The sequence below is a fragment of the Carassius gibelio genome, chromosome B3 (genome assembly GCF_023724105.1).
Source record: "Carassius gibelio isolate Cgi1373 ecotype wild population from Czech Republic chromosome B3, carGib1.2-hapl.c, whole genome shotgun sequence".
In the NCBI taxonomy this organism is placed as follows: domain Eukaryota; kingdom Metazoa; phylum Chordata; class Actinopteri; order Cypriniformes; family Cyprinidae; genus Carassius; species Carassius gibelio.
The window spans coordinates 25,449,829-25,470,033 of NC_068398.1; the positions used below are offsets into that span (position 1 = coordinate 25,449,829).

At 36.4% G+C, this 20,205-nt stretch overlaps 1 protein-coding gene across 1 annotated transcript in view; it reads left to right on the forward strand.

The window, feature by feature from the left end:
- LOC127952688 (corticotropin-releasing factor receptor 1-like) overlaps positions 1 to 20,205 on the forward strand; it is a 110,970-nt gene that overhangs the window by 54,668 nt on the left and 36,097 nt on the right. Inside the window, exons 5-6 of the mRNA XM_052551355.1 lie at positions 8,317 to 8,402; positions 19,762 to 19,868. Of these exons, the coding sequence (XP_052407315.1) occupies positions 8,317 to 8,402; positions 19,762 to 19,868 (193 nt within the window). The remainder of the gene's footprint in view (positions 1 to 8,316; positions 8,403 to 19,761; positions 19,869 to 20,205) is intronic.

Below are 20,205 nucleotides of genomic sequence, written 5' to 3' on the forward strand. Positions count from 1 at the left end.
CTTTCCATCCACTTCCACTTATTTTTATTAATTTTTGTGTCCTTATTTATTCCCTTCTTTCCCATTATATCCCTGCCATTCATTACATTTCTTTCTTTCTTTCTTTCTTTCTTTCTTTCTTTCTTTCTTTCTTTCTTTCTTTCTTTCTTTCTTTCTTTCTTTCTTTCTTTCTCAAAGGTTGGGTTTGATTTACGTCTGTCAAACCCTGTGGCTCCAGATTCACAAGCCTTAAGGTCTTTTTGAAGTGTTAGAAATAGTAGCTGAGATGAGTTAAAGCTTAGACATTAAAACTGAATGTAATCTTAATCCTTAATTTAATTTATATCTGCGGAGATGAAAGTGTTCACTGTGAGAGAATGTCCAATAGTCATATTTCTTGAAACACATGTAACTTGTTTAGCAAAAAAAGTGAAAAATAGACAGGAAAAGAGGATCTAAAGAGGAGGAGATTGAGAGAATGAAGTCTGATGGTAAAGTCATTATTAAAGATGACTTATATGAGAATACGGACGTGTGGCCAGGGGACAGAGAGAACTCAGGAGAAATAATTTGTTTGCATTGATTTATCCTTAATAATAATTCCTTTTTTCTCTTACACCTGGAACAAAGCTTAGAAAGACCGTGAAATGTGTAATAAAGCAGGTGCTTGTAACAATCTTGCTGTCATGGGATTGCATATTTGTGAGCGTGTGTGTGGTTGATATACTTTCACATACACATGAAGGAATGGCAATACACCCACAGTTGCTGGGTAAGTTGATTAGTGTATTAAGACTCACTGGAGCTGATAGCATGATTGATTTTTAAAGTCCCGTGGCTGCAGCATATTGTAGAGCTTCAGGCAGTGTGTAGCACAAATCAGGAACATTCACAATATTCACAGGGCACTGCACACAGTCTGTGCGCTCATATTGGCTTTTCTCATGCTTTTTATTCCCCAGTGGAATGAAATCTGTCTGTTTTAGATGACAGGAAAAAAAAATATTGAAAGAAAAACAGTTGTTATGTACATGCTTTTTTGGTGGTGATGAATTTTTGAATTTAGAGTTAGAGCTAATTTATAACAAAACACCAAAAGAGTAATAGTATTTCCCAATATAAAAAAATAAATAAATAAAAAAATAAAAATAAAAAAATAAAAATAATAATAATAATAAATTATCTGCTTTTGTACTCATTCATTTGAACAAATTTCACCATCACTTAAATCAAGTGGACTTATTTGTTAATCAACAAATGTTCTTATGTTAAGTCTGTTAAGTTTCAAACACATCAAAAAATTATGAATGAAATCCAAATCCCAAAATAATGAATTTTCATCACAGAATTGCCAGTCACCAGTGTGTAATTGAGCATTTGCATTTTGTCAGCACAGAACAGCATAGACTGTAAGGGAGATGAACCAATCAGTCTTTGTGGAAATGAGGGCTTATCAGACAGATTCAAGAGGTGGATATTAGTTAAATCAATAGTAAACAATCAAGATACATATTTCAAATCAATGAAAAATGCCACATTACAAAATGCATGTTTATTACTCAAACAAACTAACATAAAATCCATAATGTTTGTAATATCTAATGACACCGCCATAAGGTTCTCCATTCTGTCGGTACTGTTAATAATATTGACTTTCAAAATTGTACTTGCCCATCTTCATGATCTCTGTAATGGACAACGTTGTTCATTCACAAAGTCAGTGTATACACAAAAACACTTTGAATGTACCTGGTAAAAAATATATTGTGGTTATCAGATTATGATCAGATGCACGGATGCCAAAGTATTTGTTAATGAACCATTAAATTTATTGTTGTCGGATTGTACTTCTACACAATTAAATGAGTTTAACATTAACTACATTTGGAAGGTATATTGTACCAAGTTAACTAAAATATGCTTAAGGATTTGAGAGGGGGGGAAATGAAGACAGAAAATTCTGTTTGAATTTATGTGGAGAAAAAAAAAAGATACCAGTACCACAGTAGCACAATAGCAAGTTTTGAATGAAAGAATATGTGTTACATGTGTTTAAGATCTGTCATTTTGTTCTGAGGATTGGAAAAGTGTGCTAAGAATGAATTGCAGCTATGCTTGCAGAGGTTTAGCACATTAGATTGAGTGAAATGACATTGAAGGCTTTAAATTAATTAAATATAATTACCTTGTCTTCATTTCTAAAGATCATGCAGGGTGACATAGCTCTATTTAACACTAATGAAAAGAATATGCATTCATTGCCATTGAAGTTAACATTGAATTATCTATCAAATTCATGAAAGAGCTTTGAACTCAGCAATTTGCCTTGACTTCATTTAAGGTAGACCACATCTAGTAGTGGTTTGTTGGAGAACATTTTTGGTGGCAAAAATATAAGAAGCCTCAATAAAGTTAGAAAATAAGAGAAGAAAAATAGGCTATTGAAATGGTTAGTCAGATCTTCCAAATTTTTAATTTTTAATAATCTTTCCTATAATTAAAAAGATGTTGTCAGATTGGCGGACAGTAAAAGACCACCAATTTTTTTTTTTTTTTTTTTTTTTTTTTTTTTTTTTTGAGTATTAGAGCAATTGCACAAATGTATGTGAGTTCTGTGGAGCAAATAACAGATGTCGTTTTATGTAGTATATTCAGTTCAATGTATAGGTCAGAAAAGACATGGCCCACTCTCTCTTGATGCTTTGTGCTACACATTTGTCGATGCAAAAGAAATTATCACAGCAATATCAGTTTTAAACCTTCATTTGTAGCAGCTACAATATACTGCTATAAAGTCAATCTTGATTGTAAACGCAACAATAAAATGAACTCAGTTAATCAAGCTCTCAACCAAAATTGTCCCAAATAGATCTGATCATGTTATCTAGATCATGTTATCTAGAAATGGTTGATTAGGGATACAAATAGGCTAAAATATTGTAAGCTTTGTACTGTATGTGTTGATTCTTATTTTTATTTTCCTTTTTATTTATTTATATATATATATATATATATATATATATATATATATATATATATATATATATATATATATATATATATATATATATATATATATATCGTATTTTCCGGACTATAAGTCACACTTTTTTTCATAGTTTGGCTGGTCCTGCGACTTGTAGTCAGGTGCGACTTATTTATCAAAATTAATTTGACATGAACCGAGAGAAATGAACTAAGAGACAACATTACCGTCTACAGCCACGAGAGGGCGCTCTATAACGCTCAGTGCTCCTGTAGTCTACCACTGAGTAGCATAGAGCGCCCTCTCGCGGCTGTAGACGGTAATGTTGTCTCTTGGTTCTTGGTTGTAAATAAATGTGACTTATAGTCCGGTGCGACTTATATATGTTTTTTTCCTCATCATGACGTATTTTTTGACAGATGCAACTTATACTCAGGTGCGACTTATAGCCAGAAAAATATGGTAATGTTTTGTTTCCTATACATTTCTGAAAGTCTTTGGCAAACAGGATTTAGATCCGCATCTAAACACCACTCACTTATTTTTGTTCACTTTATAGTGATTAATGAGTAAGTGAACCATTTTTAAAAAATGCAAAGATACACTGTAGTACACTACAATATGTGTAATTCGCTATTCAGAGAATAGTGAAGTGATCATGCAAGAGACTTGGTCAGACCAAAGATCTTTGGGTTCAGTTGATCTCTCTTTAGTGCACAGTATTTGGATCGAATATTGGATTCACACAGTCATTTTCATTTACTACTTAGTGCACTCATCTTTAAAGTAAAGAATATTGTATAAAAGGTTTGTGTTAGCATACAACAACCCTTGGGAGAAATGGGAAGCGAAAATCTTCAGCTTCTGAATTGCCACCTCAGGGCAAGTGTGTGAAAGTTAATTATACTCCCACTGTGGGAGGAGCGTTTTACATGGCATGACATAACTCCTCATCCCTCCTCTCTCTCTCCTCCTGTCAATCTCTCTTCCTCGCTACCCTTTTCCTGCTCTCCTTCAGGCATTGTCAGTCAGGCTCTGTCTGACCTTGACAGACTCTTTTATTGCCTGGGCTTTTTTGCAAATGCTGCAATTCAGCACCATTTCAGTGAGCTCTTATGACTGGTACAGAGAAAGCCAGTTCAGTGGCAGCTGAGCAGGGTCTTTTTTCATTATGCTAAGTGACATTTGCTCTCCATGGGTCACTGGCGGAGCATGTGAGAGAAATGGAGCTGTGCAACATCCTGTATGTAGCGGTGTGCATTTTTTGTCATCGTTCCTACATTGTTTTACGGTAGGCTTTTGGAACTGCGACCACTGTCTCCATGCTATTTTTTACCCCTAAGTAATGATCCAAATGCATACATGCATTCATTTATTATATATAATGTAATTGGTTCCTGTGGTTTGAACAGCATTTAAAAAGGGGTCGTATGATGCAATTTCAAGTTTCCCTATGCTAATTGTGCATAGACCATGCATTGTGCATAGATAAGATCCCTGAAGAAATCCAACGAGATATTCTTTATTAAAGTTAAGACTCTGCCACGCCCCCCTGAAACACCTCGTTCTAACACACCCCCACATGTCTACATCACGATGTTGAAACATTTGCATAATGCCACACAAATGTTCACGCAAAGAAAGAAGGTGTGGTTTCAGCAGTTAATATAATTGTTCATACTTTTTGTGCTGCAAGTCAGAAAGACGACAAGCCACTTCCAAAAGCAGGATAAGGGAATTTCCACTCTTCTCTCCTCTTCATCTTACTCTTCCTCCTAATCGCACAGCAATTGTTTAACAAATACATCAGCACTCTGTCACAGTGCTGCATTGTTTTCCAGCATTGTTCACCACACATCCCCACAGAAATGGCTACGCTGGTTGCGAAAGAAGTGACAACCTTCTATTTGTCTCGTCACACCATCAGATCTGCTTCAGGCAATTGTGCGGATGATCAAACCGGCTGGATGTGGAGGTTTACAGGAGGCAGATGACTCACCGTGGAGCGGTTCCTCTGTGCCCTGTTTGCCTGTGTGATCTATGGAGCTGCCATTCACCTTCAGATGCTCAATCAATATCGCCATGAGCAAAAGGCAAAGACGAGAGGAAGTTAGTAAGAGAGAGTAATGGAAAGAGTGTTTCCTTCCCTGCAGTAAGTGTTTGGGTTGAGTTTTGTTTTTAAATGCAAGTGAGTTTGAGTCACTGTTTCAAGGCTCTCTCTGGACCCCTCAGCTATTTTTACCAGTCGAGTTAAAGTTTTGATTTGTGTCAGAAGCGTCCTAATTACTGTTATTTCTTGGATTGTTTGTTTACTGCTCGACTATGTTAGTATTAAAGTCTTTCCCAGGAGACAAAACAGTTAGAGAATGAACTCTACAAGGAAAATCTAAAAGGAAAATATTAGTATCTGGTGGTGATTCCAACTTTTCCATCGCTCTTTACTTGGTGTGACCGTAAAAAAAAAAAAAAAAAAAAAAAATTCTAAAACAGTATATTAAATGCTACATCACAGTTGAGTGAATTTGTTGTTAATTTGACCAGGGTCTCAATGAGGCTAAAACAGACCAATGTCTTTTAGTGATAAAGCATTTTTATATATTTGTCGGACACTTGAGAAGGAGGCTATAATTTCATCATCATGTGAACAGTTTCATTGCCATTCAGCTTGAGGCTGTGACTATAGAAAACCTGAGAAAACAACTCATAAAAAATAATAATGCACAGGCTTTTTGTGCAAAACATGACATAACATCCCCAACCATCTTCAAAAAAAAAGTTAAAAAAAAGCAACAAAAAAAAAAATCACAATTACATCATCATATTGAAACCTTGAGATAGTACTACATACTCGTATTTCTAAAGTTGGATTAATTAATATGTTAATAGGATAGATAGATAGTCAGTTCACACGCGATTGATGGACTGACAGATAGATTGCTCTCAACTTCTTCCTGACTTCTGCATCTCACCAAACTTCTAACATTGTGTAATGACAAGAAAAAAAAAGACTGTTGCTGTATGTTTAACATTCCTTGGATATGTAGTGTGCCTCCAGCCTGCATGGATTAAGAAAAACAGCCATGTCCTTGTCCTCTGCTGTCGCAGTTCTATGATGGATGGTAAGCTCTAGCTGATATCACTCCAGTAATTGCTTCTTGTTATGATGGGTGCTGATGTCAGCCCCGTGGGGCAATCAGGGCTCTAATCATTATATTGTAGCATCACCTCGACTTGAATCGTTGCTCTACATACATGCTCAAATTGGCAAAGTTGCAACAGTTGCACCAGTTCCCATGGAAACTAAAATATAGTACAGAAGATTCTGTGACAATTTTTTTTTTATTTTATTTATTTTATTTTTCAACCAGTGGATGACTCTCACATTAGCTAAAAGTTAACGAGCATCATTTGTGCACTGTCAGTTCAAAGGAAAGGAATATTTAGATGCATCATTACAGTATTCCAAGGAAAGCCATATAGCCTAAATGTTCAAATATAGTGTCTTATTATTCAGCAAAATATCTATGTGTCCTTTAAGGAAAATATTGATTGAGGAAGGTTAGATTTTTTTTTTTTTTTTTTGCCTATTTGTTTTTGAAATACTGACTTAAAAATAAATATAATAAAATAAAAATGCTGAAATAATTCACATAAATATCCTGAATTATACCAAGCAACATTTAATTTAAAAAAAGCTGAATTTCCAGCAGCTATTTCAGAATATGCTATATATATTATTGACTTCAGACATTTGAATGGTAGTGTGTTTGTTTAAAAAGAAAAAAGAAATGTGCAGATTTATAAACAAAGTTACATTTATTTCAAGATTTATACTGTGATGATCAAGTCATAATATTTTTCAAATTATTATTATTATTATTTCAGATAAAAATGCTTATTAAGAAAGTTAAACCTTAAATTAGCTGCTCCCGTGGCTGAAGTGGTAACAAACAGTTATTATTGTGTGGGTTTCAGATCAGTGATTAAGTTAGTCTGGTTGAGGTATCTGTTAGTCTTGAACAGGACAGCTCCCGGAAGCATAATGCAATACTAACCCCATTTCCAACCTTAATGCTATAGAGGAAGAGAAGATAGAGAAGACACTCGGATTGTTCCTGCAAGAGAGTAATATAAGTGTCGCTGAATAAAATGCTTATGGCTCTACTGTATTTCAACATTTCTGTCAGCAGAGTTCTGAGTGCTCAGTGAAAATAACTGTGCCCCAGATTCTCATGATGTTGGATTTCAACCTATTTTATGGAATTTTGAAGAAGAAAACTTTCAACCAGATCTAACAATGGCTGTTCAGTGCACAATATAAGCCTTGTAGAGGAAATGTCCCACAATGAAATTGGAAACCACTGAAATGGAAATGAGAAATGAAACCTGAAATCGCTTCATACACATCTGCACCCAGGACGGATTTTACCACAGACGTTTCAGGTTTCAGGAGATGTTTGTAAACCAAAACTGAGTAAAAGATGTTTGATGTCTTCCGTTCTTTCAGTTTTAGGTTACACTTGTTTCTTCACTGCACAGTATGGGGGTTTGCAGTCATAAATCAGTTTTATGTGAGACTAGATTTTAACATATAGTTGAGGTTAACTAAATATCCATGCTAAGGTCAAACCTACATTCACCATGAGGTTGAATATTGACTCTTGCCTTATTAATATTCCTAGTGTATTTGGGTCATATTGCATAACTTTTGAATTATGTAATGGATTACATACCATGCATGAAGAAGTGGCATATCTGTCCACAGATGTTCAGAATGAACATTATATAAACTATTTTTCAATCAGGACCACTTCCGTCAAGTATATTTATGACAATTATAATTGCATACAGTTAGTGTTGGCGGTATGGTTATGTTCTGGGCTACACTCCACACGCCTGTCCATGCAGCCATGCTTAGACAGAGCGGGGAGAGCAGCAAGACAAGCCCCCCTGGGGTACAGAACAGAACCATTATAAGCATAAATAATTACAATTCACAATTACATGAGTTGTAAACAGAATGTGGTAGAGACTGCTTCCATTGAAGAGACTGTAAAGAAAGAACAAGGTTAGATCGGATTACAGGTTCAGTTGGTGGAGCTGGGGTTGGAGGAGGGAGTTAATTGCAAGCAGCAATGCGATGGAAGAGACACTGAAGAATGGGAATTTAAATAGACCGCAGGTGATAGGTGTCAAGACGGGATTGGTACACGTCAGGAACAGCTGACTGTCAGCTGATGCAAGCGTGACTCACGTGAACTGACTGAACTAACGCGATGCTCGATATCTGCCACAGAAGTCAAATAAGGGGTTCAATCAATAACCAGTGTGTGTGTGTGTGTTTTCTTCAGATAACGTGTACAGAGAATGTCTTGCCAATGGCACCTGGGCGAAGAAGGGAAACTACTCCCAATGTCAGGAAATCCTCAACGAGGAGGTACGTAATTGCACTTTATAAAATTATATATATATATATAAAAATACTTTCATACAGTTATTTCACAAGGCACATAAATCATATGTTTTCTAATAATAATTGGTCAATAAATTGTTTTATACAGTGAGATCAAAGAATTTTGATTTAAAAGTTTATTATAATAAGGTTTTTGTTTTAATAATAATATATATATATTTTTAAATCAAAACAAGAATATCTCTAAATCACTGTGCAAATTTGACACTGACAACATGAACTTCTCTGTACAAAAGGACAGTTGTTCTTGCTTGCACAGTAGAAGAAACAGCTTATAAAGCTTGTAATATAGTTGCTGTTGTTTTTATGAAAATTGTTGTATTAAATAAGAGTAGCATGCAAAATATAAGCTTTTCTCTGCACCCTGCATCATTTTTTTTTCTCCACAGTTTACTGCATTTAGACTTTATGAATCTAATCTAATGTGAAGGTTATGGAAGTGTTACTGAATGTGGGACATGTTTTCAGGAGTTCTTCGTTCAGGTAGCTCACTGTAAAATCAACACAATAGAGTCCATGCGTTCTTTTTGAGAGTTGTCACTTTTGAATCTTTTGCAAGACTGTTATACGACCTTCATAAACATGGTTTGGTTTTTATTTGCAGCTTATCTTTATACTCTTTTATGTGTTCCAAATGTTCCTGCTGGATGCTGCTTGCCAAAGTTAGTTAGATTCTTGGATATAAATAGCAAATGCACTCCCAACTTGCTGTTTTATTATAGCATCTTTTAAATGAAGTATGTACTTCATGTACTTGTAAGTATGTTTTTTTTTTAAGTATAACTTTATGTATTTTTTTTTTTTACAAATGAAGAAATATTTAATTAATTGAAAATTAAATAATGCATTATATATATATATATATATATATATATATATATATATATATATATATATATATATATATATATATATATATATATATATATATATACATATATTACTGTATTTATGTCAGTATACAGCATCTAAAACACTTGTTTGAGTGAATTTGCAAGTGAATTTCTCTGTGAAACACAGGATGGCTGTTAGACAGAGATGTTGAAGCTACACATCTACAAGATTCATTAGATGTCCTTTGGTGTTACAGAAGTAACATGGGAGGGGGGATTAATAATGTATGGACTTTTATTTTCACTCAAAGGAAGCAATTTAACCAGCCATGCTAAGCCTTTGTTCACACAGGGATGGCAAAAAGCGAAATCGCTCATCCAATCAGTGGGACAGAGGAGTGGGCTAGCAAGGATAATGCTCAGATTTATATTTAGACAGCAGGGAGGGCTTCCACCACAGCCAGTGGCTTACTGGAGCATGTGATTACCACTAGATGCTGTTTTTTAGCTAGCGATAAGGGTTTTCCCTCATTATTGAGAGCACTGTTGGAAATTCATGTGCATTGTCCTTAAAGTAGAAAAAGAGCCACTTAATCAGGTCATGCTGTTAACGTGATCAGCTGGAGGAGTGATGTTGTACTGTAGTTAGTGGCTTTTCTTGATCCAGGCAAGTAGGTTCAAACACAGTTTGCACCATATAGTTTAGGTTCAAATTTGACATCAAAGATGTGCCTTTCGTTACTTAGAAAAAATAAAATACAAAGTACAGGTTTCACTCTCAGAAAAGAAAGTACAGAGCTAGCACTGGGACCTCCCCAATGACAGCTTTGCACTTTCTTTTCTGAAAGTGTACTTCGTTCAGATGGGGACACACAAATAAAGACATGTCCACATTTCAGTGGGACTAAACAGCTCAACCTTTTACAGCAGATTTAGTTCATGAAAGTAATTCATACTTTTCACTCCATAAATTGCACACACCTTCAAAGTCCAATCTGATTCGGCAATTAATCTTGCAATCTTTTGTAAAAAATACAAATAAATTAAAGAAAACATTTTTTTTTTAAAGGCACATAATAAAATTACAAAAATTAAACAATAATTAAAATGAAAACTGAAAATATAAAAATAAAGCTAATTGAAAGTATTAATAAATCTGTCATATTATAGAAATAATATTAATATAATACTGGCCCAATAAACTGTCCTCCTCTCACTTTAAGTAATTTAAGTATTTCCTTGCAACTGCTTTTTCTTGCCACTTCATTCAAAGCTTAATATTCACATTTAACACAATGAGTCTAAAAAAAATGCAGGGTTATGAAGTCTTCGGTATCTTAGCTTAAAAGCTTAACAGTGCTACTCAGAGGTACAGCGTAGTCTTTAAAACTTTAAGCCTCTCTGTACTAAGACAGAGTCCCCAGTGGCCTGCTTGGTATCTGGACTTGCCATTGTGGAGCAAATGAAGCACTGTGGAGCAAGTGCCCACTGCAGAATATTTCAAATGTGGCTGTCAGAAGAACTGAATAAATGTTTGTTCTTACATTATCACTCAGGCTATTGTAAAGTGAAATGCTTTTTCTCCCCAGGGAAATGGTTTTTCAGTGCTGCTCTTCTGTCATTGTGTCTGTCAATTGTGATCTGTGAAGAGTTCTTCAAGACATAAGCAGTGGCCTGGTCACCCTAAGCAAGTGATGTTGTGAAGGCTTTGGCATCACTCGGCCACCATTCGACAACCATATTTTAGCAAGTCAACACTGATGAAGAATCCATTCAAATTCAATTAGAATCAGAAACAGAAGGCAATAAAGCTCGGAGAGAGAGAGAGCGTCTGCTCTCAGCCAAGCAGCAGAGCTCATCAAGCCAGATTTATTAACAAAATAAACATATTATTTGGAAAGCAACTTTCCCAGAACACATCTCATTGGCAATTAACAAAACTCACTTTACCATGAAAAAATATACATTAAGCCAGTTGTTCAGCATTAGCTGCACCATAGAGCCAAGTATATTACTATGCATTCCAGGAGCTGGGTTTGTGACATTCAAATTATTTTGGGAAATTCAGCTGAAATGTTAATATCAGGGTCAATTTACCACATTAATTTAGTACACAAATATTAGGCTTCTTTTTGAACGGTCTTTTCTGCCCGAATAGCCTACTGCATTATTTGCAAGCATTGATTTATTGAAAATTGAAATTGAAATATTGATGTATGTGATTGCATACATGATTGATTTGCATTTCATTTGATTATTAAATCAGCATATTATATAATTAATAAACTGTTTGGGAAGAACGCCTTGAAGCCTCCATCAGCTTTGGCTACAAACTGGAAAAGATGAGGGCAGCTGTTCGAGCTGAAAGACTCTCTTGACACAGTGGTACAAAATGGTAATGCCCAACTTCGTACCAGAAGAAGATTGGATGCACAACACGCAGTGCATCAGGCCATAACTCGTCTGAAACACCAAGAGGTAGTGGGATTGATACAACATGTCAGGGCAGGCTTTGAATGGACAACATTAACCAGGATATGGTCCAAAACTGCAAAGATAGAGAGGAATAGTCTGATTGTTCAGGAGGTCATGAAGGAGGAAGGGGAAAGCTATAGGGTCAAAGCTGTGAGCCAATCCCAGTAAGGGAAATGGACAACCTGGGAGGCCGTAATCGACAGGACCATCACATGGGCTGCAAGTGGGAGAGGCACTAAGCAGCTTCGTACAGGATAGGTCCCTGTTGAGTGGGACCTGAGAGCTGATCTTGGTCGCCAAGTGAAGTTTCCACAGCAGATTGTCATAACATCTCTTTGACCTGACATTGTTATCTGGTCCACCACCACATGGCTGAATGAACTGTGCCATGAAAAGATGGGATGGAGGCAGGGTTTGAAAGGAAAGGGGAGAAGTATCCACAGCTAGTTACCTGCATCTGGTGGAGAGCATATACCTTTCCAGTGGAGGTTGGTTGCAGAGGCTTCACCGGACACTCCACGCAGCGATTCCTTAAGACTCTCAGAGTCAGAGGCTTCATGCTGCAGAAGGCCTTGAAAGACCTGGCGGAAGAGGCAGAGCAGGGCAGCTATCGGCTCTGGATATGCAGAAAAGACAAGGCTTTGGTGAGAGACGGATCCTAGGGGAACTCCAGGGGGCGTCAGGTGTTCCGGGATTAAAGCAGTGAAACATCAAGGGCTCCCTGCTGATGACCCTGGAGCTGCCCAACTGCCACTAGCGGGAGTGCGACTGGTAGAAATGCCTAGCAGGTAGCTTTACCTGTGCTTACACCTAAATAAACAGATAGTTAGGAAAGATGTCATTTCTGTCATCATTTCACGTCCTTGTTCAAAACCTGCACTAGTTTCTTTCTATTTTTGAACACAAAGGAAGATATTCTGAAGAATGTTGGTAAACAAACAGCTGCTGGTAGCCGTTGACTTCCATTGTCTGAAATGGCTACCAACTTTTTGTGCTCATCAGAAGACATCAAACAGGTTTTGAACAACTTGAGAATGTTCATTCTTGTGTGAAATGTGCCTTCAATTAATCATTAAATCTATTTTCTGCCCAGTGCAAACACATTAGCTGAAAGCTACACTTTGAGAAAACAATCTGAAAGAATCTGGCTTGACAGGTTCTCTTTGATGCAGAGTTTTAATAGACAAGGCTTTTTTAAAAGTTTGTTTTTAGCAACACCATTCATTATAGTAGCACAGCATGATGTATTCATTCAAGTCTCTTGATCCAAATTGAGGATGCATTCAAATAAGCACAGTATTGTTTATTGATAACAAACGCAAGTTAAATGTGAGGTGATGATGGCTTTTTAGCACTTCAGCTCCTGTCATTGTAAACACAGTGTAGCAGAAAGAACAAACAAAAAGCACGCTTTTGTTTGGACTTAAATTTTTTTTTTAGCAATTATCCTCTATAGCGATATTTATGCAATACACACATTTCAGCATCCGAGCCAACTGCACAAGGTACCGCTGGGACATGTGACAGATCCTAGGTAGTCTAAAACCACCCACTTACATAAAGTATCACACACACACACACACATAAAAAATACCAGGCAGACGTGCGTTAGCTGCCCACTATCTGTGCCATCTGTTTCCTACGGGATTGTTGATTTAATAATTAATAAGTTCAATCACATAGGAGAACATGTGGTGACTCTGTGGTACTCACAGCTTAGGCAAATGTGGAAATGGAGCCAGCAGGGGAGGCTGCACTTGCGTGGGTTTCGCCTTGGGGGACATACGTGGCCAGGCAGGTTGAATAAACCTACAATCACTGCACTTCAGGCTGAAAAGAAACGAGACTGTGAGAGACTGTGCGGTGTGGCAGCTGTCACAGGATTCAACCAGAATGGATTGACTTTCATTAATATTATCATAATGTTGTGAAATGTGTAGTTAGGTGGATGTTTCTGCGGCTATAGGAAGTTTTGTGTTCCATGGGTAGATTTATATCAAAACTAGCAGATTTTAACTTTTTTTTTCTTCCTAAATAACAAGGCCACATTAAGTCCTTGGAAATTTTTCATCATTTTTTTTATCTCTTCAAATGCATTATTATATAGAGTTTTATAATTTTGCCCGATACAGAAGCCATAATTATTGTATGAAAATTCATTGTATCAGTTTTGAAATAAATTTTTACAATACCCAGAGGTTAGTGTCTTTGTTCACTAACGAGAAACAGTGTCAGTGAAAAGCATGCTTGAAATGAAATTTTAGACATGCAATGTGCAAAGAAAAAAGTTAATTAACAAATATGTATTGTGTGTCATTGCAGTCATGCTGCAATTTAGTCAAAGTATTCAAAAAGCATGAAAATATGATTTAATGGTGTGTATTTGGTATATGTAACATGCTAGATACACAGGTAGACTTGTAAAACATAGGAGCCAGCAAGTTTATTCCACAAATGGTGGAAATTGAATTTGTTCATGGTGGTTCTAGGGGAAAAAATGAAAGAATATGTCTGAATGCACTGATGAAACTGTTGAAATAAAGGTGGTGATCAAATAGTACTTCAATGACATTTATAGTATGTTAGTCCACAGGACCAAACGTGCCCACAGCTGAAGAAGCATCCAGTAACCACAAGTTTGCTGTGACATATGTTCTCGTTTGTTTTTTAATATTTAAGGATCCACTCTTTCTGTCACTATTGATGATCACCAGAGCTTGATTTGAAATTGTTTGGAATTTATTACCAGAACAGTTTATTGTTCATCTGTTTTTAAGTATCAAAACACTGAAGATAGCCAAGATCATCTGAATCTCTTGGGATATTCTTAACTTTGAACCTTCCTGTGTAACCTTTCCCTGACTCTTTCAAATGCAAAAGCTGGTGTGTTCCCCTCTAGAAGATTCAAAACATATTTTTGGAAAAAATTAAGAGAGCCAAGGCTGATCTGGGGATTGATTTAAGCAGTAAAAAGCAGCTTTGTCATTTACCTGTGAGATTTCCGAGCCAAAAATATAGGAAAACTATCACAGAAGGAGCACACAGCAATCCAGTGTCTCACAAAAAAATAATAAGATTTCAATTTGAACCACTAAGGGAATCTCCACATGCAGAGTGCAACAAGTTAATGAAGGCCAGTGACCGGTTCAGACACTCTAGTCTGACATGTTTTTAATCCAATTGCACAATTAAATCATTGCCTTCAGATCAATGAGCCACAATAATTTGAGGTCTTTTATCTTGTTACATTTTTTTTTGCTTAGGGTTTAGTGTTTGTATACACACACACACACACACACACACACACACATATTGTCATTATAGCTGAAGAAATTGTCATATTTTCCATATTAAAATCTAATTTCTATTCCCCCACTTCCATCACCCTTTTTATTGCTGAGAAACAGAACAAATGCCTTGTGTTCTCAATGAATTGTTCTTTGTGGCAAGGATGGAGATCATAAGGGATGCCATTCGCAAAGTGTTACATGAGCTGATTTCTATCTTACTCTAAATTATGCTGGTTTGAGAAGTTACATTCCTAAAAATAAAGATTCCAAAACTGGGTTTTTACAGCAAAACCATAGAAGAACCATTTTGGTTTCCTCAAAGAACCTTTTAGTGAACAGCTCTTAAAAAAAAAGATTTTTGAAGAACATTTTAATAATATCAGGAACCTTTTCCTTTTTTAAAGGACCTTTTGTGCAATGGAAAGAATCCATGGATGTTAAAGGTTCTTTAGGGAACCATAGATGCCAGTAAAGAACATTTAAGTTTAAAATGGTTCAAGTTGCTAAAATATGTTTTAGTCTTGTATATGCTTTTTTCAGAGAGGAAATGTTGACATATCAAGCTGCTAGTAAAAATTTCGTAGTGGATTTTGTAGAGGAATTGTTTTCAAAAGCATAATAACCTCATGAAATGTTACACCGATGAAGTTTCCGCCTGCATTGCAGCCCTTTATAGACAGAAGTTCAAGAGCCAAGACATCTCTAAAAGACTATGTTTCCTCTTTTCAGCTGCCTAAAGTATTTTGCAAGCCACATAGGTGCTAAGATTGCTAAACCCTTATGCTCTCTCAACACAAGAAAGCACTCTACAGAGGAAAGTGCAACAAGAGGGCATCGCCAATGCGTCTGCTATTGCCTACAAGCTCCCTGCGGGGTCTGTAACAGATAGGGTGCTAATGCAAGAATGTAGTCAGCCCCCTTCCAGCTAGCATCCACAGAGAATGGCCCACTTTTTTGTAGCATGTATCCAGTGAAGTAGAAATTTCCAGAAAGCCTACAAGAGGCTTTGCATTGTAAAAATACAAACTGACAGCAAAATTCCGAAATGCTTAAGCAGGCACTCCCACAGGCTCTCTGGGTGCGAATCCGTCCACATTTAGACGACTTGTAGTCTAGCCAGGAGACAGCAGCATCCCGAGGGGGAACATTTTGCTCTGTATTGGTGAGCATACTGTGGATGTGTTGGTGCACCAAGCCTCCTCTTAAAATAGGGCAAGCATGATACAATGCAGGGATCAGTAGAGGCTGCTTTGAAGAGCCCTTCTCTTAGGATTTCGTTAAAAGAAGTGGCATCAGAGGGGAGAGTGTGAACCCCTATTAATGCCCAAATCATAGAAAATGTGGAGGGTTCTTAGAGTCCTTTAGTCTGACAGTTGAAAGGGAGAGTTTAAAGGTAAAGCGTGTAATTTCAGAGCAGCACTGAACAGAATTGTAATAGTTTAGTTTGAAAAGCCTGACTGGGCCAGATGTATTGAATTTGGGGTAGGAGTTTTTTTCTGGATCTTTGAAAATTTGTCAACCGGTAGAGATTTTGGACTTTCGTCTCTTTTGCGGTTATAGGCTCATGTGATGTTGCTGTGCAATGTGGTCATGAAAACGTAAAGTTTGCATGTGTTTTTAAGCATTACAGTTTAAAATAAAAAAGTTATTTAAATGTATATGTTATGTATGTGTACATTTAAATACAGTTTAAATGTAAATGTAAATAATTTAGTATTATTTAGTATTTTCAAACTGGCTTAAATACAGTTTAAATGTAATCATGAGCGAAAGAAAACGAATTTTGCTATCTGCATTGTGATGCATGGGTTTGCACATAGAGAAATTGTCCCGTGTGCGATCTATTTATTTTTATTTTATTATTTTATTATTTAGTATTTTCAAACTGGCTTATTATGAAAAACATTTATTTTGAAATTAAAAAATAAATAATTTTTTTTTTTTTTTTTTTTTTTTTTTTTTTACTTTATTTTATTTATTATAGATAGCAGCTTTGTGTAATAAATAGTAGCTTTGGTGCCCCTAAAATTCGGTGAAAAATAACATTTTATGTGTCTGAATCCACTATATTTTTAAAGGAGTAGTTCACCCAAAAATGAAAAAAATGTTGTCATCATTTACTCATTTTTTTTTTTTTTTTATGGTATGTTAATGGAGTCCACTGTTGTTTTGGACCCCACTGAATTTTATTGTTTAATCAAAACAGTACAAAAAATCTTCTTTTGTGTTTTTTATATGAAGGTATTGTAACAATGTGGGAGCGGGTGAATAACTGGGAATCATTTTAGTATAAATTAACTCTTGAAGTTGTTATCAGATGTCTTTAAAAGTCAATCTCTTTTTGTAATATATCTTAGGGAGACTGCTATGATTTTTGAGCAATTTTTATTATTTATTATTATTATTATTATTATTATTATTATTATTATTATTATTATTATTATTATTCATTGTTCTCTAAATTCTCTCCTAAAGCATTACCTCTTCCTTAAAGCAATAAGCACATCCGTCCTTGAAGTTTCTGATTGATCTGCCATCTGAGTGGTTTCTAATGAGTTAAATGGTGCTAGCTGGCTTGTGTCATGAGCCTTGTGGATTTGTAGGCACTGGATTCCAGAACTTTTTTCCTCCCCCTGCTTGGACAGTCTGGTGCTCTAGTCTCAGTGGTCCGCAGGGTCTGCAGTGGCCAGTGGGGGTTTGCCTCACAGGTCCGTCCTGTGACGATGGTAGGAATTCAGCGACAGATTTTTGCACCAGGAGGACGCAGTGAGGGGCTAGAGAATGGAAAGGTGCTGTGCTGGCGATGAAAGGGCACATGATGCCTATATGCTCACACACACTAACCTGAGTGTTACATGATCAACATATGCCTCATGTAATCATTTGGCCAGGCTATTTATATGTTGTTTCTTTCCCCACAAGCATGACATTTTTGTTTAAACATGAGCATAAACTTCAGTTTTATGTGAGTTGCTGTGCTATAAGCAAGCAATCGTTTCACTGAGTCAAAGCTAATCGCTTAGTTAAAGAAATTATGTCAGGTTGGCAATCATCGTGAAAGTGGAGACCATGAACATCTGCCTCACTCATCACAGAGTGAAATATTCATAACAGTTGGAAACAGTTGCTTGTGGGATGCTGTTAGCATTAGTGTCAGGCAGAGTGGTGTAATACGATCGTGTGCAAGGCTAATTATTACAGATGAGACTTGTATTTTTTTTTAGTATGTGATTAGGTCAAGGGTCAGTTCATGTGCTGGCTGTTGTGTAATGTTAAGTTATTTATTTAATGCTTATTTAGAATTAATGTCCACTGAGGCACTCAAATATAACATTCACCAGATAAGTGTAATAATCTAGAAAATTGAAAGATTAAAGGATGTTAAAGGTGTCCAATCCAATCAGTAGTATGATGAGGGACTACAGTTTCTTAATATAACAAATTCAGCTCTACATATTAAAGGGTTAGTTCACCCAAAAGTGAAAATTAGCCCATAAATAACTCCCCCTCAAGATATCCTCGTATGACTTTCTGCTTTGAGATGAATCCAGCCAGAGTTATATTAGAAAATTGTCTTTCCGGCACTGCACTGATCACTAAGCACTGAGTTTTGCAGTGCTTCAGTCCAAAAATAGTGAAATAAAAAGCGCCCATCCATAAAAAACAAGTATCTCACATGGCTCTGGAGGGTGAACAAAGGCCTTCTGTAGCGAATAAATGCATTTTCGTAAGAAAAATATCCTTATTCAAAACATAATAATCAGTTTAATGTAGCTTGTGCCAACAGTTGGACACAGAAGAGATGAGATGGTGAGTCTCGTGAAAACCAACTTTTGTAAACTGCAGCAAAGGAAGCTAAGTTTCCTTACTTTAGCAAAACAAATTCTCCTCTTGGAGAACGGTATTAGTGACCGTTGTTTTGTTTTATCTTTCCCCTGAGCTTCCGCCTGCATCACTTCTGAGCAGCGCATGCGCAACACCGACCTCATGCGTCATCCGTCCGGAACTGCTTCAGTGTACAACAGTTAAAATGATTATTACTTTTTGAATAAGGATATTTTTCTAACATAAACTCATCGATTCGCTATAGAATGCCTTTTTAAATGAATGGGTGCTTTTTATTGAACTTCTTTTGGACTGATGCATGCAGCACCCGCTGAGTGCCATGAAACAGCTTGAAAGATCAAAGACAATGTTTTATATAACTCTGACTGGATTCATCTGAAAGAAGAAAGTGATATACACCTAGGATGACTTGGGGGTGAGTAATTTATGGGCTAATTTTCATTTTTGGGTGAACTAACCCTTTGATGCAGTTTTATGTGAATAGTTTAAAGAGGAAAATAAATCCTGCTTTGAAGACTGTTGACTAAGAAATATTTTCAATACCTGCCACCTGAATAGCTTCCAGATGATTTGTTTCAATGGTTTTGTCATGTTTTCTCTGAAATTAAATTTGCAGGATAATAGCAGGTAGCAAAATAGCATATACTGTACTATTATAGAAGGCAGTCAGGGTTTTTTTTTTTTTTTTTTGTCCCTCATAGAGCTCCTAAGAGTCCTCTGGAACTTTTTTCTTTTTTCTTTTTTTTTGTCCCTGTAATGCCCCAGAAAGCTTTTAGGAGTTATTCCATGTTGGGATTAGATGTCAGAAATCTCCAGGACATCAGTCTCTCATCTTCCTAATATGTTTCTACGTGTGTCTGTCCCTTTGTGATCTTTCAGAAGAAGAGCAAGCTGCATTACCACATTGCAGTCATCATAAACTACCTGGGACACTGTATCTCTCTGGGAGCCCTGTTGGTCGCCTTCATCCTCTTCATGAGACTCAGGTGGGTGAGTGCCTCTGCTGTGAGGGCTTTTCAACAGAATTGAACATCAGCATTAGTCACACAGGTGGATTCATGAGAGAGATTCATGTATGAACCGCTACTACTGCCTTGTGAAGTGTGTGGATGAATAAGCAACTAAGGATTCTTAGGACTGTAAAGATTTAGTGGGAAATGTATTGCTCAGTGGTGGCTCCTTTATTGCTCAGGAGACCCAATGGAGTAAAGTGTCATTTTTGTGCCACCAACTAAATGGAATTGCAAAAATAACGACTTGATGTTTCAAACAGACTTTCCAAAGACTCCTCATTCTGCTATTGGTTGGATAATCATATGCAAA